The sequence below is a fragment of the Ammospiza caudacuta genome, chromosome 1 (genome assembly GCF_027887145.1).
Source record: "Ammospiza caudacuta isolate bAmmCau1 chromosome 1, bAmmCau1.pri, whole genome shotgun sequence".
NCBI classification, from domain to species: Eukaryota; Metazoa; Chordata; class Aves; order Passeriformes; family Passerellidae; genus Ammospiza; species Ammospiza caudacuta.
The window spans coordinates 113,009,750-113,036,054 of NC_080593.1; the positions used below are offsets into that span (position 1 = coordinate 113,009,750).

Here is a 26,305-nt window from a genome sequence, read left to right on the forward strand (position 1 = left end):
TGAAAGACATGTCCCACGATCGCAGCTGTGGGCTGCAGTCAGTTGTTGAGGGGAAAGAATGACTCAGGAAGAAACAACGAATTTATAATCAAACGTAGTTGTCTTTTTTGTAAGTTCAAAATGTGTATGTGCTAGTTTCAAAACCTTTTTTTACCAGGTGGGGAATTAGCTCAAATGGTAGAGCGCTCGCTTAGCATGCGAGAGGTAGCGGGATCGATGCCCGCATTCTCCAGTGTTTTCAGTATTGAAGATGTCAAAAACCACACGGCAGGGTTCGGAAATATTTTCCTATTTACGCTTAATTTTTCTTGGATAATGGCGTAGAGAAACCTGAAAGTACTGTAAATAAATTTAAAAAAATCATATTGATTTAAATATTTCATTTTGCATTTCAAAATCAGATGTGTGCTCTTCCGCATACAGGAAGTAAAAAAATTATAATCTTTGTGTGAAATAATCAAATTTACTGACATCTTAATGCAATAAAAAAATGACATGTAAAATTTATTGAGAAAAGGAAATTAGGAATTTTTTGATTGGTCCCTAAGTATTTTTTAATGATTTCATTCATTAGTTAACTTTACATTTGATGTTATAGTTTAGTGTGTAGTGAACAAAATTTTGTATTCATGCTTTGAGTAAGACTCAGTGTTTCTGCTCTGTTTTGGTTGTATAGGCTGTTTATTAGAAAGAGTGGGCTAGAACATTCTGTAGTTCTTTTGCAGCTGCTAGAACTTGTGCCTTTTGCTTGTGAACTTTCACATCTCTGAAGTACGATGGAAATTTTATCTTTTAATCTATGCTTGCACATTTTAAGGCTTCATGAGGTTTTTTGGGGTTTTTTTTTTTGTTTTTTTTTTTTTTAGTGATCAGTTTGTTTTAATTCTGATTTTGTTTTCTTAGTGGCTCATTCAGGTGTTTAACTGCTTGTACTTCCAGTTTGAGATACATGAGGAAACAAGCAGAATGTGCTTCTTACACGTACATTGAATTTGTGCAGTTAGAAACTTGGGAGTGCACATATTAAAACAAACAGAAATGGGAAACAAAAGTTTCCCATTATTTTCCATTAATTAGGCTCCATGTCAAGGGAGGAGGAGAAACTCTGCTGTATAGATTTACAATTAGCACCTGTGAAGAAAATAAGGGAGTTTTTCCTGTGACCATGACAAAAAAAGGAATTAACTTCTAGATGGAATGGGACAGAAATTGCATTTGCTTATTTCTCTTGTATTTTCCAAATACTGTAGAGAAAAAAGGAATTGTGGCTGTAAGGCTGCTTGATGCCTCTTAAAATGAAGTCTGATGGAGAGAAAAGTATTGTGGTCTTGTCATGAGTCCCTTTTAGACTCAGGTAATAATATAAATGTCTCTTTGTTTGGAATGAGACTCTTCAGTAGGCTTCTCTGTGATTATTATTGTTTCTGTGTTTTCTGTATTTCTCTTACTGCATAATACCTGACACTTTGTGTGCTTTTAAAGGAAATTAGTTATATTGCTCTTCTTGGCTGATCAAATGCAAGTTGTGGACTGATGGAATGAGGGAATTTGGTGTGGCTCTGTTCAGGTGCAGTCTGCAGCCACTCACAAAGCTGAAAGCTCTCAGGACTAATGACTTTTATTGCATTTGTGCCCAGCTTCCTACATTGGGGCACTTCTGTCTATTAGAGCTTGTAAACACTGGAAAAGCTTACTTCTAATTCTTTTGGTGTAAATATGAATAGAAGTAAAAGGTTTTTGCTCACCCCAGGTGGTGTTTTATGTCCTTATTTTTTAGGTAAACTATACTGTGAAAAATGTACAGGTTTGAGAGACTCAAGGGTCCTGGCTCTCAAAAGAACTACTACCTGTGTAAGTATACTACTTGTTAATGGGTAAGTAGTTTCCAGAGCCCCATGTCAAAGGACGGGCCACTCTGGGTCTGTCTGTGCTTTCTGTGTCAGAAATTGCATAGAGATATTCTATGTAAAGAACCATGAGGGAATTCAGTTTTATTTGATTTATATTATTTTTATTACTCTTACCACTCGCACTTTACACTACAGTCCTCTGTAATGTCATGCTTAAATCAGTTACACAAGGTAGTTATTAATTCTGTAAAATAACTTGTCTAAACTTGCTGGAAGATATTGCTATGTCTTTGTTGTAGTCTGTAAATAGGAAATAATTATTCCTTAGTTGTCTTTTATCAATAGAGTGTTCTAAATATTACTTAGAAAATCTTTCAGGCTGAGATGGAGCTTGGGGACCATAATATGGCAACTCTGGAGACAATGTTGTGCAACATGAAGGCCATCTGTAGAATCTGCACTCAAAAATGTCAACTCTGTGAAACTCTTCTTTTAAATAAAATTATTTCACCACATGATTGTAGAACATTTGTTGCTGCTAAATGCAGGCCTTGATGTCTAGTGGATGGGTCTGGACACAGATGGACTGTGGAGTCTGCTGTCTGCTTTCAGAGACTCATGGAATACAGGTGGGCTTTGGTTTGGTGAGCCTGTGGCTCTATTTCTGTCATGTCTCAAGACTTGCACGTGTGCTGTTCATTGTTAGCACAGAATCACCCAAAAAAGAAGGATTCATCTTAAAAAAAAATAAATGCACAGGCAGTGGGTGGCCATTTTGCTTCTTTCTGACCTTGAAGCTGAGCAGGTTTTATCTTAATGCAGGTAGGAGCACAGACTGGTTACATCATGGATGGACAGCAGTGGACAAGGCTTGTGTAAAGGTCTCTAACAGCCCTCCTACACCTGCTCTTGATTCCCAAAAATAGGAGAAGGACAACTTTTTTTTTTCCTGTTATGTGGCATCTCAGCACCTCAGGATGGAGGTGCAGAGTGACCGAGACCACCCTTGGGGGGCTCGGGAGTCCTGGAATGTTGCCAGAAGTGTCTGGTGCCTGGACTTTGATCCGACACAGGAGACGACACCTCTATGAGGATGGGAGGATTTCACTGGGGTGAATAGTGAAGGGATAAGTTAATTAGAGTGTAAAACACAGGGTTTAGGATTTCTGTACAGGGGGGTCTAAAGAAGTAAGATGGAGGAATTGGGGCGTGTCCTGTCCTCCTTCTTCTTCTTGGCCTCCATCTTCTGTGGTGATGGTGGCACTTTGGGATTGGTTATTACTAAAAGTGCACCGGTTAATAAGGGTAGAAGGTATTGGGGAAAAATTACAAATATTGTATACGTAACTTCAGGTATAAAGATAAGTGACCGCCCCGGGGGCTCGCAGTGTGCTCATGGCTGGCTGCTGTGCAGACCTCTGTTGGGCTGAAAGAAAATCTTTTAGATAAACAATTAATAAACACCCAGACCGAGAGAAGATCAGAAGTCTCTTCTCGTCCTTTGAAGCGTGGGCTCTTCAAGGCCATCCCTGGGCCTTTCCAGGCCACCTAAACAGCCCAGAAACCGACACTGTTAAAGGCTACAGTATCTTCTACAGTGATGTTATAATACGGGAGAACTTTTCAAATTATTCATTTTTTCCAGTATTGTTACTACTTCTATGAAAATACTGAAATAGGCTACACAAGAGAATCCCTACAACCAGCTTGTTTTTGACAACAGAAAGCTCCACAGATCATTGAAATACAGCTTAAGGAACAGTTTCACTGTACTGGAAAAGCTTACTTCTAATTCTTTTGGTGTAAATATTGAAACTCCTGCTTATTTCTGTTGTTACAAAAATCTGGCCAAAACTAGTAACTTGATAAAAGAAAATAGAAATCAATGGAAGGACTAAAAACTATAGTAGATGTATCATTTTTATGTATGCAGAGAGAGCAAACCCAGTATTGGGCTAAAATGGACAAAGGATAAATGTGGGGAGGCAGAACACTTTATGTGTGAGGGTGGGGATGGTGCTGTGCAGGGCCAGGAGTTGGACTCCGTGGTCCTTGTGGGTGCTTTCCAACTCAGCATACTCTGTGATTTCAGTCCTCGCTGAGGAAGAAGTCTCAGGTTAGCTGGAAGAAAAACATCTTGCATCATTGCTCTTTCTGATCTCTACAAGAAGCCTGTGAATGTGTTTTGCTCTCTCTTTATAAGCTGTAAAGCAAAAAACTGAGCATTAGTTTTAAAACAGGATGTCAAGGACAGCATGTGGGTGCTGTCACTGGTTAGCGAGGTGTGTGTGACAGGCTTTTTTGTTAGAGACTGCTGCTAGCAGCAGCCTTTGCTAGGGCTGCAGGTCCTCCTGGGAATCCCCCACTGCAGTGACCCTGGCACACACGTGTCCCCTTTCACCCTGGATGTGTCTCCTTTCAGGTGTGTTCACCTGCAGGTTGCTTTGGTGTGCATACCTCGTGCCCACATGAATGCCAGCATGGCCCTTTTGGACTGTTCCTGAGCCTGCTGCACTCTGCAAAGGGGAGCTGCCTTCTCCCACCTCCAGTGGGTCCCCAGCACGGTGCAGGTGGCGGTTCCCAGGGAGGATGTGCAAGGTGCTACCGCAGCAGCTGCCTTCAGCTTTGGCTCTCGGGGAAAGGGCCCGGAACCTGAGTTTTGTAACTGATTTCTGCAGGTGAAGAAACATTTGCCATCGTGGCTAGACATTTGTGGGATTAATTTTCCACACTTTTCATGCTACTGAATGTCAAGTATTTCAGCCTTTGAACCTGCCAGACCATTCTGAGAGCTATTTCTAATTAGCACCTATTTGATATGGTTCTTCTGGCATTTCTGTGGCTTTTAAATTTTTATCTGTATTCTTTCCTTTCCTGCCTTTGGCACTTAAAAAAAAATAAATTTCCTCCAAAGAGACCTCTGAATCTAAATGTCTTGTTTGAAGTCGAGCTGAAAAACCAGAAAAATGAAGTGAAGCTTCACCGCTGTGTGCTGCCTTCCCTATTACTGGAGGTTGGGGTGCGGGCTGAGTGGGGTTGGCAGGGCAGGGACGCAGCCACGGGAATTTGCTTCCCAGGTGTAATAGCCCCCATGGGATCAGACGTAGCGGGTGCCTGGCGAGAGACGCGCACGGACGGGGGCTGGCGGGAAGGGGAAGGATGCAGAGAGAGGGAGCACGCCCGGGAAGCTCGCTGCCGCGGGGCAGAGCCTGGCCGGCTCCCGGGACGGGGGCGCGCCTTGATGCCGGCACCGTGCGCTGGCCCCGCCCGCCCCGCGCGCTCCCGGGATGCGCCCAGTCCTTCCCGGCGGGAAGTGACGGAGCCGCTCCGAGGGGAAGTGACGCGCGTGGTGTGCGGGCCCGGAGCGGTGTGGGGGGGGCTCGGACAAGATGGCCGGATCCACAGGTCTGTGAGGGGGGGCTCGCTGGGCCCGGGAGAGCGGCGCGCTGGGCTCCGGCCGGGGAGGCGCCCCCACAAGGGCCTGCGGCGGGTCTCCTTTCGCCGGGATGGAGGGGGGCGAGCTCTCCCCGATGGGAGAGAGCCGAGTGGGGAGGAATTGTCTGCTGACAGGGGGGAAAGGGAAGCTGCAGGGGCGCCGGGACAGGTTATCACAGAATGCCAGGTTCAGTTCGGTTGGAAGAGACCCCTGAGGTCAGCGAGTCCAACCTATGGCCGAGCACCGCCTTGTCAATTAGAGCACAGCGCCGAGTGCCACGTCCAGTCCTTCCTGAAGCACCTCCAGGGACGGTGACTCCACCGCCTCCCTGGGCAGCCCCTTCCAATGTCCAGTGAGAAGAAATTCCTCGTAATTCACTTCTGCCCTGGGCCCCATCCCTTCCGTCCGTGGGGCAGCGACATCCTTGTGAGAGCCCGGCCTGGGGTGCCTGATGGGAGACCGGGCTCCGAGTGCCGGGGGAGGGGAGAACTGACCTGCCAAGGGCCAGCGATGGATGGAGAGATGCTGGTGTCCGTGGGGAGGGGAGGAGATGCTGTTAGCCTGCTGAAAATGGTGCAGGAAAGAAGGATTTGTGCTGAAGATTTGTCCCAGTGTACTGCTGGGTGAACACAGAAGACGTGGTATAGCGGCATCTAAAATAAAAGGGTTGTCTGTGTCCCGTCTTTATTCGGGAGAGAAGGGCTTAGGCCCGTGTTGTGTTTTGGGACAAAGGCACTTCACTTTGGTGGTGACTGTAGCATAGTGGGAAGGAGTGGAGCTCTCTTCCCTGTGGCATCCATTGAAGCCAAAGGGTCTCTCATAGTGAAATTTAAGGGCAAAGAGCTGCCCGTCATCCCAAAAGCCCTCTCAGTAACCAGCACACCGTGTGTGGAGCAATGGTGTGCCTGAACGTGTTGGAAAGTGGTGACAAAGAAAGGGACAAGAATACTGCTTCAAGTGCTAAATGTAGAAGCACGATTTGAATGTCTCAGTTTCATTTCATGAGAAGCTTCAAATACAATAAGACCTTTCCCCCAATGCTAAAACCTGAAGTCTTCAGAGGCTTATTTCCTCTTCTCTCATCCCTGAGACTTTATAAGTGGGATTAATATAGACCTCAGGACAGGGGAATGAGTTGACTTCAGCAGCTAGTCTAGGGTAAATGTTGGCCACTAATTTATTTATGCTGCCAATCCAGTGGATCTTTGGGGAATTGGGACTATGACAAAAGATAAGAAATATCTGTATATTTAAACTGGTCTTGGTACCTTGCTGTTGATCTTGTGAGAAGTGCTTGGGCAGGTTTTATTTGTTTTATTTGGTTTTATTTGGTTTTTTTTGGGTTTTTTTTTTTTTTTTTTTTTTTGAGGAAGGGGAGTCATCTCCAGTTAGTAATACATTTGGGGATGTGGGATTTTCAGAGTGGAATTTGATAAAGTAGCTTTTGAAGTAGCTTTTGCACCTTATGTGGAAGAGCAGTCCAAAAAGATAGCTATTGCCTATGATAAACTGAGCTAGAATGGATATAGAGAAACTCAAGTATTTGCTCATCTGGGAATTACTGCATTTTGTTGTGTTAGGATTCTTTTTTACTTTTTTTCCTGTTGTCTAAATTTAAAAGGGTTTTATTACAGAGCAACACTGCAAGACTTCAGTTTGTGTCTAGGCTGACACTGGAGATTGCCTGTAATACACAGGTTTAGGTCGTGTATTGAGCACTGGCATTTGGCATTCTACCTGGATAGTGCAGAGTATCAGCTACAAAAAAATCTTTGTAGTGAGAAAGGCTATTTTCTTTCTACTTCAACCCTATAAGAATAAATGGTTTTTGACTGAACTTGGATGGTTTCACTGCTGTAAGTGTTCTTTGCAGTCTTACAAGAGTTGTTTTAAAATCTCTTATATGCAGTTAATTAGTGGGGGTTGGTTTTGCCTCAGAAATACAGCCACACTTAAAGTCCATAAAAAGGAGGAGGTGTAGGAAACTCCTAATACGTGTGACTGCTCCAAACAATGTAAAGGGCCAGTACTGCATGTACATCTTGTTGAAGAAATTAAATTAAACTAATTTGTTGTAGTAAAATGCAGCAAGCAGGCTGAATCATCAACAAAACTGCTGGGAAAATTAGTCAGAGCTTCTAAAACAACATATTCTTGTGGAGAAAATACTGAGACTTTTTATTGGCACACACACATGGGGTGGTGGGGGGTTTGTTTTATACTTTCCACATAGTATGTAAAAATTCAGACTTCACCCAGAACTGCTCTTGCCAGGAAGCTGTGTTATAATCATTTGTGGAGGAGGACAGGGAATGATTTGCTATAGACTTAACTTTGTTATAGACTTAAGATTTAAATCTACCTAGCTTTGTTACTTTAGTCTGCTCTTGCTATAAAGTTCAACTTCATCATTATTTATTTCAGAAAAAAAAATTGACTGCATGAAGTCAAGGAATGAAATTATAACAAGGAAGTCAACACCAAAACTTCTACTAAGGTCAACTGTCTTTTATCCCAGCAATTCCTTTCCTGGGCTTGCTAATTCTGTGAGCAATAATGTAACAAATTATGTGCATTTAACAGCAGAGAATTTAGTTTGAAAATAGCTGTTCTGTAATGTGTGCCAAGTAATTGTATATATCAGTGCTACATTGCTGTTTAATAAGTATCTTACTTGCTTTCTAAAATCACCTGTAATGAGTAAATTTTGCTTGTAGATACTGCATGTGCTAGAAATGGATGTCTGTAAGCTGCAGTTTGATCTGATATTGCAACTCCTTCTGTATGAAGCTTGATCTAGGTTATTTGTGTGGGTACAGCTGGAGGTCTGGGGTTAAACAAGTCAGTTTTCTAGAGAAGAGAGCAGCTATATGTAATATATAATCATCCAGTTTCATATTGCTTAGCTGGAGATTCATTCTGTTAATGTGTTTGAAAATACATAGTAGAAGATGTAAATAAACACAGTTTCAAGTTAAAAGAAATATTTCACCAAGGCATACCATTTAAACATCTCATGTCTATCTCGAGAAAAAGAAGCATATAAAAACATCGTTGCAAGGAGTTAATTGAGGAGTTAATTTCTGCATTTTGATAATTTGGGTCTCACTTAATATTATATTGCCTATGATATGTCATATTATATACCTTATATATAGGGTTATACATACATACATACATACGTACATATATATATATATATATATATATATGTAATGTGAATGTTCCCTAAAGGCACTGATGGTGTCACTAAGTGGTTAGAGTTTATGTGGGAAAATAGGAGAATTAAGGCAGCAGTGTCAAATATGGTGCTGTAACTATGGGCTGCTAATGCTTTTGTCTCCTTCCTCTTCAGCTGAGAGCTTCAGTAGCTTGGGGGAGGGTGGATAGGGCTGAGTTAATGAAAATTCCCCTTGGTTTGCTGAAACTGGGTGCTCAGGGAAGAAAAATTGACTGATCTACAGTCAAAATACATTATATGAGATTCCTGATTTATTTCTAGCATGTAGTCTTGAGCAACCTTTTTTGAAAGTGTGTTTTCAAGATACGTGGCTAGATCCCTGTGAAATATTTTTCTGTAAAATCCATACTTTTAATTTCCAGTCATTCTACTCTATAAGGATGAAACAGCTTCATTGTGTAACCTAATTTGCCCATGCAAAAATGTCCTTCCCTTTGATTTTATAGATGATTGATTCTGTGAGTAGAAATGGCACGATAAACATTCGTGACTTATTTTCATAACTTTATTTTCTACTTCTATTTGCAAACACTTGGTGGTTGTGGAAGCAGTTCTAAGTGTCTATGACTACAGTAAGGAAGCTGGGATAAAAATGAAGGGCTGGAAGTGGTCTTGAGTGCATTCTGGACTCCCTGAGCTGTGGAGCAAGGACTGAGTGTGCCATGCCTAATGGCTGGGGCTTTTGGTGGTGGTGGTGGTGGTTTTGGTTTATTTTGCTTTGGAAGTTCGGATTTTTTTCTTCCGCTCTTAAAACCCACAATTGCAAGATATTCTATAATGTGAGATATTTTGCAATGCTTTCTCTTAAATGCCTTGAAACTCTTTTCTTCTTCATTCCAAATTAAGCTGATGTCTTGTCTCTTCTGTGCTTAGTAGGGTAAAGATTTATACCCTGAGTGTGGGACATCTAGATATTAAAAGCCATTCAGAGGAGTAATAAGGGGATGTATTCATAAGTGGGATGTAGAAGCAACGATTTAAAGACCACTTTTTCCATGTAGGAGATGTGATATAGTTTAAACTTCATGTGTAGAAAACTCTGCAGGTAGGCCTCTCTTTCCCTCTGACCCGTTCAATGTTCACTTCCTTCCTCTTTTTTTTCCTTCTCAAGGAAACAGATGTGTTTTTTATCCACTGTGTTTTACCTTAAAGGATGTATTACTCCCTCCCATTTTCTCTTTTATGTCTCCACCATATTGTTCATTTATTCAGAACTGGTCCAAGAAGTTTAAGAGCTTTTTAGAATTTTAGAGTCCTAAAAGTTTGTTCTGTGAGTTTACAGTGTTAGCTCTGTAAGCACAGACTCCTTAAAGCTGCAAGTAATCAAACAAAACAAAAGAAGTAAAATACTGTGTTCCATGAGGCAGCAAGTACTCTGTGTGGAGCATTTTTTCCATCCTGTCCTATGCACAAGGAATTGCAATTGTGATTGTTCTGCCTGCTTAAAAACATCTTGACAAACCACACATAATTTCAGCTGGGTTGAGAAAAGTTTAGATTGCAAATTACTTTAAAACTATATATAGACCATCAGTTCTTTCCAACTTTGGGGCATATATAGGCAAGATACTCTGTTTCTTCTCAGATTTTTGCCTATATCATTTTCCTGCCTTTGTTCCTGGTATTTTATAACTCTGTCTTTAAATACAAACCTACTTATGTCTTTCTGCCACAATAGCTGTGTAAGTGTTCTCCCAGCAAAGCAACTTACCTCTGCAATAAAAAAGTGGCCTACTTTGTAATCTTCTATTTGTTTAGGAGCTTGTTGGAAATTCAGGGATGTTGTCAGACATAGTATTGAAGCCCATTATCTAAACTATTCTGTACAATCCTGGAAAATTTTAGCCTGGATAAAGGTACAACACAGAGTTGCAGGAGGATGTGCCTTTCAGCAGTTGGAGGCGAATGGTCCGTACTATAAACCTAAGCATGCACGAGAAGGCTTCTCATGTAAGAATTAGATTTCCAAGTCTTATGAGGAGTTGGTGGAATTGAATTACATATGTATTTGTTAGTGTTTGTGTTTTGCCTTATGGAAGATTTTCCAGAGGCAGTGTTAAATGCATGCTGTGAAACTGTTCAGCCTCTTTTTGTTAACAGACCTTTCCTCTCTCTGTCCCTACTCTTTTTATCTACTATTATCTCTTCTATCTGTTATATTTCAGTATTATCTGCTATTTTAGTATATCCACTGTTTTATCTGCACTGTAGCTCTTATTTCATCTTGACTGAAACTTAATGTAAAGTACTAATCAGCTTCAGCTACTCCTGTTAGGTTTTGTTGCCTTGTTGTCTCAGTTATCCTGTGGGAACCTCAGTACAGACCATGGGAAGACAAGAAAGTGCTGTGGGGGAAGTGTTCAAAGTATCCTTGATTTAAGTATTTAGAAGGGTTTTACTATATGCTGTCCTGCCCAAAGAATGTTTTTCTTTGTATTTGTCATTTGGAATACACTAATGACATATAATTCAAACAATATTTTGAATTGAATCAGTGCAGAAACTTATGACTTGTGAAGCTGTCAGACTGATTCTGAATAACATGAGCTTCTGGTTTACAGCCTTTTCAAAAATATGTGATGATTTAAGTGTGTGACTCTAAAGCATTTCCTAGTTAGCATTTTGGAAGGAATGGAATCTTCAACACTTAGAACTTCAGAGCTCTACAATCTTTATTTCAGAAGGATGAAATACTTCAACTAGATTTTAAAAACAGACAAATTATAGATTCAGTATGCTCTTTTTAAAATTCTTGCATTAAATGTGTTTAATAGCATAAAGAAAAAAATCACCTCCCTCCATTGTGTTTGTGACTATTCATAAACTGGATAGTTAAGTGTGTTTGCAATTTGCTTGAGTAAATCAAAACATTTTGCCCAATACATATAAAAGGAGTGTCCTTTATTCAGTATATTTGCAGTAAAATGTCAAGTTTTATTCATATAACTTAGAACTTTTCCAGAGAAGGCATTCCATGTTTTCTTTCTTCTCACTGAAATGGAATGTGTGATCATGTAAATATTAAATAATTTGAACTTTTGAATACCACAGCATATAGAAAATAGCAGGCTGAAGTATGACTCTCAAAAATAATGTAGGAAAATAATTTAATGGCAGTTCTTTTTACTAAATGTGTGGTGGTTGGCGCATGTGCTGATTATATCCATAAGCATATGCTTATGTGTAGAACTGAAAGAATAACATTTTTTTCTTTACATTGATAAGAATCTTTATGTTTTGTACTGTGGACAGGTGCTGAGTCATGGTGGAAAGGACCTTCATGCACATGTTAGAACAACTGTTTGCTAATCAATGACTTGTAACCCGTTTAAGACAGCTTTACAGCTTTGCTAGACTAAATCCTTGATGCTCCTCATGTTATCTGGGTCACACATTGTATTCTTAACTTTTAAAGCAGATGCTGGGAAAGCTGTTTCATGATGAAATATTGGCCTCTGCTGAGTTCCTGTAGTCTCCTGCTCCTCCTGTCCCTTTATCTGGGAAAAATAAGTTTCTATGTCATTGTAATTTAAAAGGTAACTTAATAAGTATCTGTTTAAAATATTTTTTTTCTCTCTGCTAATACAAAGTCAGGTTTAAAATGCAAGTTTCAAAAATGAGCCATTTTAACTTCCATTAATTTTTTTTCTGCTGTTATTTAGCTTTGTGCTTTTAATAATGGGGTAATTACTAAACAAGTTTGGGGGTTAGTTTATAACTTCTCAAGGTAGAAATTGGAAAGATTTCTTTGCCTGGTAAAATCTTGATTCCTTAGACTATTAAATCACAGTTAATATTGCTGGTGGTTTTTGAAGTGACAGCTATCTTTTCTAACTCCTGTTTGCTGGCTTCCTGCCTTACATGTTTTGTACGAAATTGAAACAGTAATTCTCAATTTGCTAAGCATCACAATGTGTCACTTTTCTAATTTCATACACTAAAACATATGGGAAGATGGTTGAATTTTAGTATCTCATGTGTTTCATTCAGTGGTTGCCTATAAAGAGTTAAGTTTTAAACCTGTAGTCAGCTTTGTGCATTTCCACCCTTCATGGATGTCAATTGATGAGTTATTTAGTGACTTAACTGTTTAGTACCTGTATGGTTTTTCTAAAAGTGTGAGGCATCACTGGTCATGCAGTGTATTGTTTATTAAAAAAAAAATGCACTTAGATATAATGTAGACTGATAAAGAAATGCCGCTAATATTGGAGCAGATTTGTAAAACTACTTCTAAGCAATTTACACCAATTTTCTTTTGGGACTGCAGTCCAGTTTAGTGGGATTTATGCTATAGTTTTCTGTTGTTGTGGTAGCTTTTCAAAAAAGTTTGTTTGGATGAGGTATTTTAATTACTTTAAAAAATTATGGGACTTTTTGAAGGTCAGAGGTTTTTTCCTTTTTTTCCCCCTCTTTGTTTTTGCCAAGATCTCGCTTATGCCTTCTCTGTTATGTAGTCTTAACAGCATTTGTATCTGTAGTGAAGCAAGCTTCTTCATTAGTGTAATTTTTATGAGCACCATTAGTCATTCCCTGCCAGCAGCAGTACTCAGGATGATGGTGTTTGCATCAAAGTGTCAAGACAGAGTGGTGTTGTTGCATCCTTGCTGACAAAGCTGAGTTCAGCCGGAGTTGCTCTCGGGTCTGGGCTGTATTCTGTGTGTGCTCATATCCAACCTTGACTGCTCTGTGCTTCTTCTCGCTGATGTGCATGTGATGACTCTTGCTCTTATTTACTGTTGTGCCTTGTGCAGCTTTAGGATGTGTAGGATATTGTTCCATAACAAATCAGGGCAGTGGAGAGGGCATTTGGAAATTGGGCTGCAGGAGCTGTGGAATGGAGGTTTTCAGTGGTGCATGAGCCTTGGTAAGGAGAGATGTGGAGAGTGGAAAAAACTTGATGGAATTTTTAAGAGATTGGTTCCTCCAGGGCTGCTGGTCAGAGGTGGGAGCAGCTCTGATGAATCAGGTAGTTAATGGCAGCTGCACCTCCATCTGCTGCTCCTCTGGAAAAGGTGCATAAGGGGAAAGGGGTGGCAGTGGGGAGCAGAGAAAGAGGGGAGAGGCCATGAGCATAATTAGAAGTGAATAAAAATTTAACAGATATGATGTGTTTTCCTGGGAGGATACTGACCATTATAGAAAGAGTTGTGTCCATAGGGCTGCCTTCAGTAAATAATTCAGTGCGTTATGGAACAGAATTGGTAAAAATCAAAGTTATTGGAAGGAGTTAACTCACTTCCTTCTGGTTACTCAGGAGGCAAGATAAAGGAAGGGGAGGCTTATGTGATGCCTTGGTAAGGTACCTGTTTGTTTTGCTAGTAATTTCTCACACTTTAAAACATAATTAATAAAACCTTAAACTGTACAAATGTTTCCCGAAGAAGTTCTGTATTTGGAATGTGCACTCTGCTGGAGAACTCAAGTTTAAGGTCTCGTCATTCTTAATGTGAAACCATCAGCAACTGAAACATTGAATAAATCGATTGCTTTTGCAACATCAATTTTGTGTTTTGATCTGCTGAGATCTCTTACTCCAGCATCAAGATTTGTGGTTTAAACCATTTTAACATGCTTGTAAATCGGGTATGTGTCTGCCAATCCAGCTACTAATGGGTACCACCCCAGTGAAACTAAAGCTAGCCCTGAAAATGTCATTCTGTGTAGAATTTATCATTTTCAATTATTATCACTAGTGGGTAGTGTCTTAACGTTATGAGTATGCATATGAAATGGAAAGCCAGGTGAAAAAAACCTGCTTCTATAAACCTATGTTATCTTTATTGTTTTGTTGTTTGTTTGTTTTTTAAACTAGCATTAGTGCCCTGCCTTAAAGAAATAACCTCTATACCTGTCCAGCCCTTTTCCCCTCCAGCAAAATCTGAATGCTGAGTTGCAGTAAATGACTGAGACTTCTGCTCTATTAACTGCTTCTCATTAGCTGCCTTCTTAATATAAGCCATATTTAGCATGTTTATGGCTGTGGCTGGACTGAAATAAAAAGTAAATTCCTATGAAAGTTATTTTCATGAAGCCTAGCTTAAGTTAGGATTTTGCCTATTAAGATACTATCAAATGTAGGATTTCACTTAGGTGAAATAAATAGAAATTTTCACCAATATAATTCTGAAAACAAATATGACTTTACTTAGCTTTAACCAAAAATTAGGTTTTAAGATAAAGGGTTATAGCTTTCACACTGCTGTGGCTCTTTGTTGCCTCATGCTGGGAAATGTTTTTCAGCAACTGACATTTCTTTACATGAAAAAAAAAAAAACCAAAACCTGATGAAATGCATAGCTTAGCTTCAGTGTGGTTCCTGGAATTGCACCTCTTCTTTGTAGTCTTCCAACCTGTGTGCTTTCAACATACTTAAACATACTTAATGTCAAATATTGTAAAAGGGAAAGAGGTTTATCAGTTACAGGGCTTCTGCATAGTGTTTGATATAAATATATCCATATATATATATATGGGTTTAGTCCTGCAAAGAAGTACAATAACCCATTTAGTTCTTACCACTTCATACCTGTTCAGAATTGTAGCAAAACTGGCTCTGAGTTACAGTGAGCATTGAGCACAGTGAACCAATGGCCTTGTGCTCTATTTGCTCTGTAGCGGTCATTGATGTACATCTGCTTACTTGAGCTGTGGAGTCTTACCTTCTACTTATCTCTTATTAATTCTTCAAGTTAGTTGTCTTGTTTATTTCTTTTGGGATTAATAATTTCTATGTGGAAATGAATTTTCATCTGATTTTCTTCTTGACTTCTATTCGTAGAAAATTTCCACAGGTAAGCATAGTTAGATCTGCAAATTCATTAAGACTAACCTAAATTCATGTTGCTTACAGCTCTGTGAGGTTCAGACTTGATTAGTACCTTATTCCTCATCCTGATCAATGTGCAGGGGCCACCTATTGCTGCTAAATACCTTGGTTTCACCATTTCAGTTAACATAGTATAGGACTTTTTCGATTTAAACTCAAGCTGTTAATGCAGAATATTCTGTTGCTCGAGTTTTGTTGCTTTGGGACATACTTGATGGAGGAAAACAGAGAAAAATAGTGTAGAGTAAATGCAACTTTATGAATATGACTGACGTAAAGAATTATGAATTTGAATTTTACTGAAATACATTGAAACTTTCCTGGAAAGCATTTGGAAACATCAGTTTACCTTGAATAAGAATCATGTCTTGGTTATTGGAAACAGTGATTTTTACTATGTGTGTAGTAACATACTTGATTTTAAAACAAGAGCAGCAAGAATAACAAAGTCCATTATTGAATTGCTGCATTCCACTACTAATGCCAGCAATGGAGTTCTATTGTAGATAAAACTGTCGTGTGCAGCTTTATTGTTGTACTAACTGAAATATTTCAGGGTTTTGGAGCTTGGTTATTGTGATCAACCTCAGATTACTGCAATGTCATTAGGGTACACCAGGCAATAGTTCCTGATAGTAGGTTTGTGATAGTAAGGCTTTTCTTGTGTGTGTTTTCAGAAGTGGTGTGAGCAGGGCAACTGGCAAACAAGAATACACATCAAGTTTTACAAAAAAAAAAAAGCTTATTTCAGAGGAATATCTTCTGCAGCCAGAATAGAGTATGTTAGTATTTCATATGCCCTGACCCTCTTTCCTCTCTCTCCTTAATTTTTCTTTGTTTCTTTTGTTGTTTTTAATGTATTGGCATTTCAGGGCCTGTTTAAGGCTTTGGTTGTTTCATGTCCTTTTTGTGGGTGTGTGGACTGTTATTGTTAGTACAGCATTTCAGGTTTTTACTTCATTTTGTCCAGAGCAAGATGAATTGCTCAGAGACTGAAAGGAACAAGTTGTTTTCTCTGTGTTTCTCTTTGTATTTTTTTTCTTCCTCTCCCTGCCCCAGGAGAAGTTGTTTTATGGCTTGAAATTTGCAAGACTGACGTCCTTCCCCCCTTTCCATGTCCTTAGGAAATGCTTACTTTGCTGTGAGCCTGAAGCTGATAAATGGGGTTTGAGAGGTTTTTCTCTTTGTTACCAAGCTGAACATACTTTTCAGTTTCTGTTTTGCTGGAAGTCAGTGGGCAAGAGCCAACTCAAAAATTCAAAATTTTTCATACTACAGACTCCTTGACACAGCTATCTCAATCAGGAAGAATAGCATCCCTGACAGTATCTGATTGTGTTAATGTAGGATTTTTTGATATAACTTGTTCTTGTGTGCACGTTAGGATTTGTTTGTAGAGCTGTCTTTTGGAGTCTTGGTAGTATGGGGTGTGCTGGTTTAACTATGGTGAAATGGTCCTGGTACTGAGGTAACTTTCAGGAGTGATTCAAGTCAAGAGCTGAGGAAGATTTTAAGAGAAGCTGAATGTTGGTGTGGAATGTTGGTTATGGACAATTACTCTAAAAACCATAGTTTTAGGTCTAACAGAAAACTTCACACTTTAGACTCTGAGCTAATCTATTAAAAGTTTGGGTTATGGTTTGCTTTGTAACCTGCAGGGACAAGAGCAGAGTGTAGGTTATCCCACTCTTGCCTGTTACACAGCAAAGAATCATTTGATGTGTGAGGAGCTTGGACTGCCAACTCTTTGCAGGAGTGTGTCCATGTGAACTGTTTAAAAATGTGATTTAATGTATCCAGTGAGGTCTGTCAAATCTGACTTAAGTGCACATAAGTGCAATTGTGTGTTCTGTCTTGATGCTGCTGATTAAATCACTGTATCACTGAGTGATCTGACGTTACCCACTGGGGAACTCTGTTTAGCAAGAACAGGTTCATCTAGGCAATTCTCATTTGTTACTCTAGTGAAAGTTGTTGGTACTACTAATGGACACTGAAGATTCCTTTTTATTTTCTTTCCTGATTTTTTTTCAGGTTATGCAGATTCTGGATCGAAGCATAGCTATAACTTTTTTCTTCACTCATCCTTTGTGGTAGTGTGTTTTTTATTTCTATTAACTTGGTGATTTAGAATGTAATGCCTGAAGTAGCTTCCGATATATGAAAGTAGACCCTCATGCTTAAATTTGGGGCTTTGTTTACTGAGTCTTCTTTCATTCTCTTCTAATTCCAGGGTATTAAATTTACTGATAATTTCATGGATTTGTGTAGTCCAGTTTCATGATTCAATTTTTAAATTAAAAACTATTAGTATATGTAAGCATGAGTGATGTTAGTATATGTAAGCATGAGTGATGTTTTGTTTATGTGAAATGTATTTAGTTCAACTGTTTGTGAGAGTTTGGTAGAAGTTGTTTGGCAGTTCCTGTGACAGATTTTGGGCAGGGGTGTCAGGAGGCTGTTTGTCAGAAAAATCCACAATGAAGTGATCTTTGCAGATAAAGTAAAGAGAAGTTTTGCTTTTTGTTTTCTTAATCTGGATGAAACCATCTATGTTTGCCCATGCAGAGCCTTAGTCCATCATTGCAAAGAGCTGTGCTGGGTGCAGTGTTGTATTGAGCTGTAAATCACAGCCTGCTGAGGGGAATTTACCATGCCTGTAGTTCTGCCAGTGTTCAAATTGACAGCTTTAATCCCCTTCACTTGGAAGTGTGAGGCTTTAGCTGAGGAATGCCTGTTACAGAGAGTAAAACCAACCTGTCTGTGCCTGCCTGAAGCTGCTTAGTGGTCCCATGAGCAGGTGGCACTGGGGAGAACACCTGAGGTCTGGTAGTCAGCTGAAGAATGGTGCTGCTTTCTGTAATTTCATACTGCTAATGAGCTGCACGTGAAAAGAGAAGAATGTTTCATTGTCCAAATTCTGTAAATGAAATAACGATTCTTACTCAAATTCAGTCAGGAATATTTCAAAGTTTTTAGTAAATATTTGATGAATTGCATTGTCTGGATTAAAGATAAAACTGCTTTCTGAAATACCTGAAATAGTGAGAAGAGAAATTTTTTTACTTTCTGTTTATACTAGGAGGAAACTTAATGTCTGGAAAATCCAGATCATCCTTGACTGGATTTCTAGACAGAAGTTCTTGTTTTTTACTGGGAAGAGACCACAATCTTATGTGTGTGTTCCACTCTTCAAGCTAGGTAAATTTGTTTTGTGTAAAGGTTATAGCATGATCAAAGCAAGCATGTAGAGTGCAATAGCATGCACAAGGACAGGGGTGGATGCTCAAGACAGTATTTAATTCCAGTTAATTTTGCAGGAAGTTTCTAAGTCTGTAGTTATAAATAATAGTAAGGGGTTGTTTTTTGTTAGGTTGTTTGTTTGTTTATTTGTTTTAAATCCACTGCGTTCATTTTTACATTATTGTGTCACTTGTCAGAAATCTAGCAATAAACGTTTTCTATGAAAACATTCAGTAATTGCTTTAATGAAGTTTGAAGTATTGATGATAAAACATTAGTCATATATGCCAGGGACATAGAAGCAGTTTAGTGGGTTTTGGGGGGGAGAATTTTGTTGTTATTGACAGGATTTTGTGTGCACGTGTGTTGGGTTTTTAGTTGGGATTACTGTGTATTTTTTTTTTAACACAAGGTGTTTTTATTCTTATTTTTAACTTCAGAACAGTGTTTTGCTACTTAGTTCTAGCAGTGATAAGAATGTTAGTGTGGGGAGTCTGGCTCTTGCTCTCAGATGCTTTTGTCTCTTTTCAGAGCAGATCTAAATTATTTTCTGGAGATGTTCTGGAGGTTTCCCAAGTCCTTCACTGCTCCCCTTGGGCAGTTATGGGAATCAGTGAGCACAGATAATATGATGGAAAAAAATGTGATGAACACAGGTCAGTTCATCATAAGGGGTTGTTGTTTTTGAGTGTCATCTCCTCCAGTTTAATGTGTTGGGTACAGTTTTATGATATAGCTGAGTCAGTGCAGTGGCTTTTTGTCAGAAAAAGCTCCTTTATCCTCACAGCCTTGGTGTTGCAAAGGAAGGCACTGAGAGCCACAGCAGTCAGCTCTGGCATTTGTTGTTCTTTTTTCCTGAGTCAATTCACTTGATTAACTGGTTGGATTTGATTTTTGCTTGAAGGAAAAACAGCTTTTTTTGCTAAATTAGTGTGACAATTTGGCTAATAGAGGAGCCTGGTTAGTGCAAGAGCAACAGAATTCTGGGAGAAGGCGTGCAACATCGGGACAGTGAGCAGCTGGGTCATCCAGGCTGTGCTGAAAGGTGATGGCACATAATCAGAAATCAGCTTAAATCCTCTTTGGTACCATCTTTTATGTTCTTTTTAAAGAGCTAAACTGTGACTCAGAAGTTCTGCAGTCAGAGCAGAGGTTCTGAGAAAAGGTGGATTTAAGCTGCTGGGGAAGCCTAAAGTAATGTGTGAATGCTAAGGTACATGGGTTTGTAGGTGGAGGTTGTTGTGGGTTTTTTTAATTTGAGACTGCACCTACCAATCAGAATCTATTCAGTCATGTGATGCAAAGTAGAACTTTATCATTTGGTTTGGCAGACTCACCTCAGAACATGTATGAATGTGGAGTAAAAACTTTGTGGTTGAGGTGTGATTGTCAGTTCTCATCTCTAGTCAGAATTAGATACATAAATGTACACACTTAATGTTTGTCACAAATCAGAGTGGGACCAGAGGATGGGAAAAGGCATTCAGTGAAGGTTTTTAAAAGGCTCTGTGTCAAAAAATTGAGATGTGATCTGCTTCTTGATGTACTCTGCTGGTGCTCTCAGCACATGTGCTGGCTGGGCTGGCTTGTTAAGCTGTGAGAAGACCAAAATGTGTCATTTTCTGCTCAGTTAGCAAGCTGAAGGAGCTCAGTAAGGGCTCAGATGAGTGGCAGCACCAAGGCAGGACGGAAGGTGAGGCCGTACATGAATGACTTAATTTCCTTCCACTGTCCTGATACTGTACTCATAATGCTTTTCCCTGGGAATTTGGAGAACTTGGACACAATAGTTTGTGCAGTTTTTGGAAGTGCCTCCCTAGTCTGTGTTACTAAAAAAAAGTTTCAAACACTGTTTAAGAGAAGTTATGGTTCTACCAGATAAGCTATTTGAAGAGTTGCTAAAAGCTATGTGTATCTATACTGTTCTATATATCTGCATCAATTATCCCACTAAATAATAATATAATACATTAAAACTCTTGATTTCTTACATAGAGACTGCTTGGAGAACAGACTAGGGTAATGTAAAACCTGAAATCACAGTGATATGCAAACCTGAATAACTGATGTGCAAAACAGTTTTCTTTAACCTTCATCTTTTTCAAACTTGATAATAACATTGTGTGTACCCAGTCTTAATTTTTAGTTTTATGGAGCACCTGGATTCTTACAGTACTGGAAAGGATCTCTAGTGAAAATAATGGATAATACTATAGTTGTAAGAAGATATAAGAAAAAATAAGTAATTATAAGCAGCTGTAGCTAAGTGGAAGTTTTATGGTATTATACTATTGTTACTACATCATTGTGCATATTTTATTTGAAAATAAAAGCATTCCATGATTGCATGCACAAGTGTTAATTACCTTTCTTCCCTCAGTGCTGAAGTACCATTTTAGCTGATGCTGTAAAGCAATTGAGCATCGTGTTGTTTAATATCTATCAATATCTGCATTTTTTCATTAATAATAATAAAAATCCTGTAATTATAGTTTGGTTAGTGACTATTAGTTGGTGCTCTGTAAAGGCAGTTAATCTCTGTATTCTGTTGTGAATATGTCTTTATCTCTCTTTAACAATTTAATCAGTGCTTCTGTGCTTATTTTTTTTCTCCTCTGGCAAGTGGCAGTATTAATCACTAGATTAAAAAAGACTTGATTTTCAATTTGCTTTCAGATATTAGTCTTTTGTTGAGTTTTTTTTAAAAATGAGTGTAATCAAGTGAAAATATTTCAGTCTTCAGTTGACATTTATTAGGATAATCTGTGTTAAATGTTACATTCTTTAATTTTGTTTTGGAGTAAATTTGCTGTATTGATTTAATGTGGATTCTGGTTGATTAGAACTTGACTGACAATCAATTGATTTTGAAATAGGCTGTGCTTGGGAAAGATAATCTGAACTAAGCCATTTTAGGCTAAAGAGAGCTCTCCTATTTTCTGTTTCATGACTTGTATTGATATTACTTGGTAGCAATTAACCTCCAGTGAAGCAGTTAGTTACTTCAAAGCAATTAGAGTGCTAAATAAATTTGTGCAGGCAATATTTGCTTGACTTGGAAAATACATTGAGCAGTTGCCAGTGTGTAACATATAAACGCAAGGAAGTTGTTACCTTTTCCTTAATGTGAGCAGTATTAATTACGTTGTTCCATTCTCTCTAGTTAAAGTACCTCGTAATTTTCGCTTGTTGGAAGAACTTGAAGAAGGGCAGAAGGGAGTGGGTGATGGTACAGTAAGCTGGGGCCTTGAAGATGATGAAGATATGACACTCACCAGATGGACAGGAATGATTATTGGGCCACCAAGGGTAAGTGTGATGAAATAAATAGTTTTTGTTAGGTTTTAGGCAATACAAAATAAAAAAATGTTGCTATTCTACAGTGTAAAGGAATAGTTAAAATTCAGTGTATAAATTTGTAGAAATAGTGTATAATTTTTCATTTTCTGGCATGTAAGTGTTTCAGGCTAGCCTCCCTGTTTCTGCAGCTGTCTGTAAATGCCAGTTGTGATCTGAGACATATTTTACTTAGTTATGAATATATTAATTCTGTATTTCCACTGTTACTGAACATAAGTGTACACTGATAGTACAATAAACAGGTAACTGTCTTTCCCTATTTTGTCACATGTGCCTGATAATTCCAATTTTGTAGTAAACTGGCAATGCATTTTCAACTTCTACAAGTTTTATTGCGTCTTTCAGTATAACAGTGTTGGAATTTCACTTGAATCATACCTAAAGACTAGCAGCTTCTAATTACCTCTAATCCTTCTGACCTTTGAAGGTCTGTAGAATGTCATTTAGACTGACACAATGCAGGAGAAGTAATCACCTCTTGTGCGTATCAACCATATTAGATATGAGTGGACTTTACTTGACTTACTGCACGCTTTCTCCTAGGTTATAATATGATGCAAAAGATCAGTGTGTAACTGAGACCTTTCAATGAGTATATCTAAGTAGCCCTCAGTTAGCACGTGCCTTTCACTGCTAGAGTGAGACCTGTCTTATGTGTCCTTGGGGCTGCAGGGTTTATGGAACGAGCTGTCCAAGACAGAGGTCAGAGCTCTGCCTCAGTGAAAATAATGTCTTCCAAAGTAGCAGAGTTCCAGAGATAGATTCAGTGTAATTCAGATTTCTTTTGGAAGTCCTTTGCCACTTGCAGTAGGCTGCTTTGAACACCTGAATGACCTTGCTGAGCTCCTAAGAATTGGATGCAGCTGGGAGAGGGCAGATTTAATATATAATCGCAATGACTGTGTGCTTTGGATATTAGCTTCTGTGGAATCTGTGTTGGAGTCCATTTTGAAGAAAGTTTGTAGTCTAATGTGTTGGGATAAAAACTTGAAAATTTTGATCTAGCTGTCATGGGGTCTCCCTGGCTCTCCAAAAACCCTCCAGCACTGCCTGTGACTGCTTTCTTGTTCAACCTAAGGTAGACTACTACACATCTTTGAAAAGAGATTATGATGTCTATAATACTATATTTATAATACTACTATAGAAGATCCCGTGTATTTTTAAAAAATAATGAAAGTACTTAGCCCAGCTTGGGATACATTTTTAGTCTTGGTCAATTTGTAGTTTTGTGAGTTTATTTTCTTTATGATAAGAGTGTATGCAAAAAATATATCTTGTGCCATTTCAGGGACACACAGCCTTGCAGATAGAATGACTTGCAATATGTAGTGACTGCAGAAAGTGAAAGCCACCAGCTCGCAAACCAGTTACAGCACCTTGAGAAGAACTGCATATCTACATTCAGGGCCTGTAGAAGATGAGTGTTTTTGGGAATTGGCTGAGTTAAGTAGATGGTACAGTTAGGCAAAACATGGAGAAAGTTGCTAATACTGTCCATGAAGTTCTTCTCACATGAGGCTTCACTACAGTTGTAAAAAAAAAATAAATTGCTTATCAGTTTTTTTATTGCTTCATTTGAAAGGTGACCCAACAGCAAGAGAGGAGGTTAAGATTTGTTTTGAATTAATGGAAACATTTTTCTGACTTACAGAAAATGGAATTTTAGTTTTTTTGGGAAGCTGGCCAGGGATCCCTGGCTTGCAGTAAAACAATGACTTGATAAATTGAGCAAAATTGAGAAGCCACCTGGATAAGGGAATGAGAATGAGTGCTGTTCTTGGGTTTTTCCAGAGTTGTGAGCAGAATTATATACGTTTTGGCCTATTTTCACTGTAACTGACAGCATCCCTCTCTGGGGAAGAAAATTGTTCTGGCTGAATGAATAATGAGAATTTTAGTTACTGTGTTTTCTGGCTGTGGCAGCAGCAATGTTACCTGTAGCAGGATAAGATGACTTCTATCTGGCCTTCAGCTTTTAATCATAGAATCAGAATAGTAAGGGTTAGAAGGGACCCTAAAGATCCTTAAGCTCATCCTTAAGATGTTCAACATCCTGTGCCATGGGCAGGGACACCTCCCGCTAGACCAGGTTGCTCAAGAGCTCATCTCATCTGGCCTTGAACACTGCCAGGGTTGAAGCATCCACAGCCTCCCTGGGCAACCTTGTCCAGTGCCTAATTACACTCACGGTAATGGGAAAGAGTAATGGAAAACCTTTAGTTTTTTGCTGTTTCTTTGTGACCTGCTTGCTGTTCAGTCTCTGTGCATGCTCAAAAATTATGGTACGTGGTTAGGGTGCTTCAGTAGTCCTGTTTTCACTCTGCATTTTAATTAACCACAGACTAGCCTGTTGTTTGATGCTTGGCTGTGTGGTTGATGCTTCTGTTTGGAGAGTGAGTGATAGCTGACTGATGCAGAACAGGTTAAAGATGCTACTTCTGGAAAGCTGAGAGGCGTGTTGCTGCTTTTTTGTTCATGTTGGCTCTTTCTGTTGTGCCAGTGCAAAAGCAGGTGTAGAAATGGAGTTAATCTTCATTTTGGAACACAGAGGCACGTGCATCAGTGACCAGCAAAGCATTAGTCTTTGGTATGGCCTACTTGACAAGATAAAAAAAAATAGAACCAAATATAAGTATACTTGCACTTAGAATTAGCTGTTCCATGGTCACTTTGGAATGACATCTGCAAACTAGCAGTCGCTTTACTGTCCAAGCTCATAAATCCTCCAGTAAACCAAGTGATTCTCAGCTGCAGAAATTTCAGATATTTTCTGTAGTGCTAACTACTTCCAGGATATGTTTCTTTTGTAGGTTATATTTTTATTTTGGTTTTGCTTATATCTTAACTGTTAAATTATTGACATTTCTGTCTTCCTCCATTTCAATTTTTTTTTATAGTATTACATATTTCATTATGGGGGAAGGTGGTAATTTTCCTAAAGCTAATTGATTTCTCTTAGTCCTGTACTGTGTTGTTTTGAGGATGCAGGTGGATAGAAAGGATGAGAGCAAATGTGAATAAAAAACAGAATTGTATTAAAACTTGTGTATGGTGTAGTCAAAAAGCAGTGTAATTTATGCATAACCATGAAGTAATCAATATTGCCAAAACAGTGGAAATCAGTCAGTAATCCAAGACCTTCAGTTGGTATACAATTTGAACAAATTTATATTTATTTCATATTTCATAATTGTTATTCCTCTTGCCTTTGTTCTGTTTTTAAAAAATTCTTAATATTTAGCTTTCAGTAAAATGCATTAGTCTGTTTTTTTGCTTTCTAGACAAACTATGAAAACAGAATATACAGTCTGAAAGTAGAGTGTGGACCTAAATACCCAGAAGCACCTCCTACAGTTAGATTTGTTACTAAAATTAATATGAATGGAATAAATAATTCCAATGGAATGGTAAGTTGAAATGGTAAGATCAATCATGTTGTTAATTTACACTAAAAATATTTCTGTGACAATCAGGTGAGGAATATGCATGTTGCACAGAGCTTTCTATTTAATTTATTTTATTTTTTATAGTGTAAATACAGATTTAAATTGAAATTTGGTGGCCTATTTCTTCAAATCTTTGTGGTTTTTTTATGGCTTACCAATGAGATGAGCATTATTTATAATATTAAGACAGTTGTTTATTTTAAATGAATATGGAGGTTTTAGTTTTGAACAGGAAAACAACAAGTGTTTAAGCTCTGTGTAGGTATTTCCCTCATAATACTCTTATAAAAGGGGATTAGTTTCGTATTGTAGCAGGAATATTACAGATTCTGTCTGATGTTTCCACTAATTAAAAATTGAGGTTGTTCCTGATGAGACTCACTCTGGATGTAATGAACTGTTGTATTTATACTCTTGTTTCCTTTATACTGGGTTTATTCAAATCCAAGGTGAGATTCTGAGCTTCGGTCTTAAGACCTTTTGATATAGCTGATAATCACTTGCATTTTAAAGGTCAATTTGCAGTAAGTTGCTTTCACTGATCCTGCAGTTAGGGTGGGATGAGTTCACAGAGGAGCTGTGGCAGCAGCTCAGGCAAGCTTGTTACTCACCAGGTTCTTAAATACTGTGAGCAACTGGGGTGCCCCTTTGCTCAGAGAGGAGCTGTGAGCTGCCTTGCATTTGCAGTGGTGTGTGCATCTGTCAGCAGGAAGCACAATCACAAACACAATCACCATTTGTGGGTACATTTGTCTTTAGAGAATGCAGAGTAGTTGGGTTAAGGCAATACCTAAAGGTGCATTAGCATATTTGGATTTTAAATAATTCGTGATATTTACAAGAAAGATGGACTTGCATTTCTGTAATTAACAGTACTGAACTGTGAAGGTCAAGTGT

General features: G+C 38.7%; 1 protein-coding gene and 1 non-coding gene across 2 annotated transcripts in view; both read left to right on the forward strand.

The window, feature by feature from the left end:
- Nucleotides 1-159: 159 nt before the first annotated feature.
- Nucleotides 160-232, forward strand: TRNAA-AGC (transfer RNA alanine (anticodon AGC)). The gene has a single exon. It is a non-coding gene; the product is annotated as a tRNA-Ala (tRNA).
- Nucleotides 233-5,191: 4,959 nt separating this feature from the next.
- The window catches only part of UBE2V2 (ubiquitin conjugating enzyme E2 V2), a 29,737-nt gene continuing 8,623 nt past the window's right edge, over nt 5,192-26,305 (forward strand). Inside the window, exons 1-3 of the mRNA XM_058800802.1 lie at nt 5,192-5,255; nt 21,763-21,908; nt 25,244-25,369. Coding sequence (XP_058656785.1) covers nt 5,240-5,255; nt 21,763-21,908; nt 25,244-25,369 — 288 coding nt within the window. The 5' untranslated portion in view covers nt 5,192-5,239. The remainder of the gene's footprint in view (nt 5,256-21,762; nt 21,909-25,243; nt 25,370-26,305) is intronic.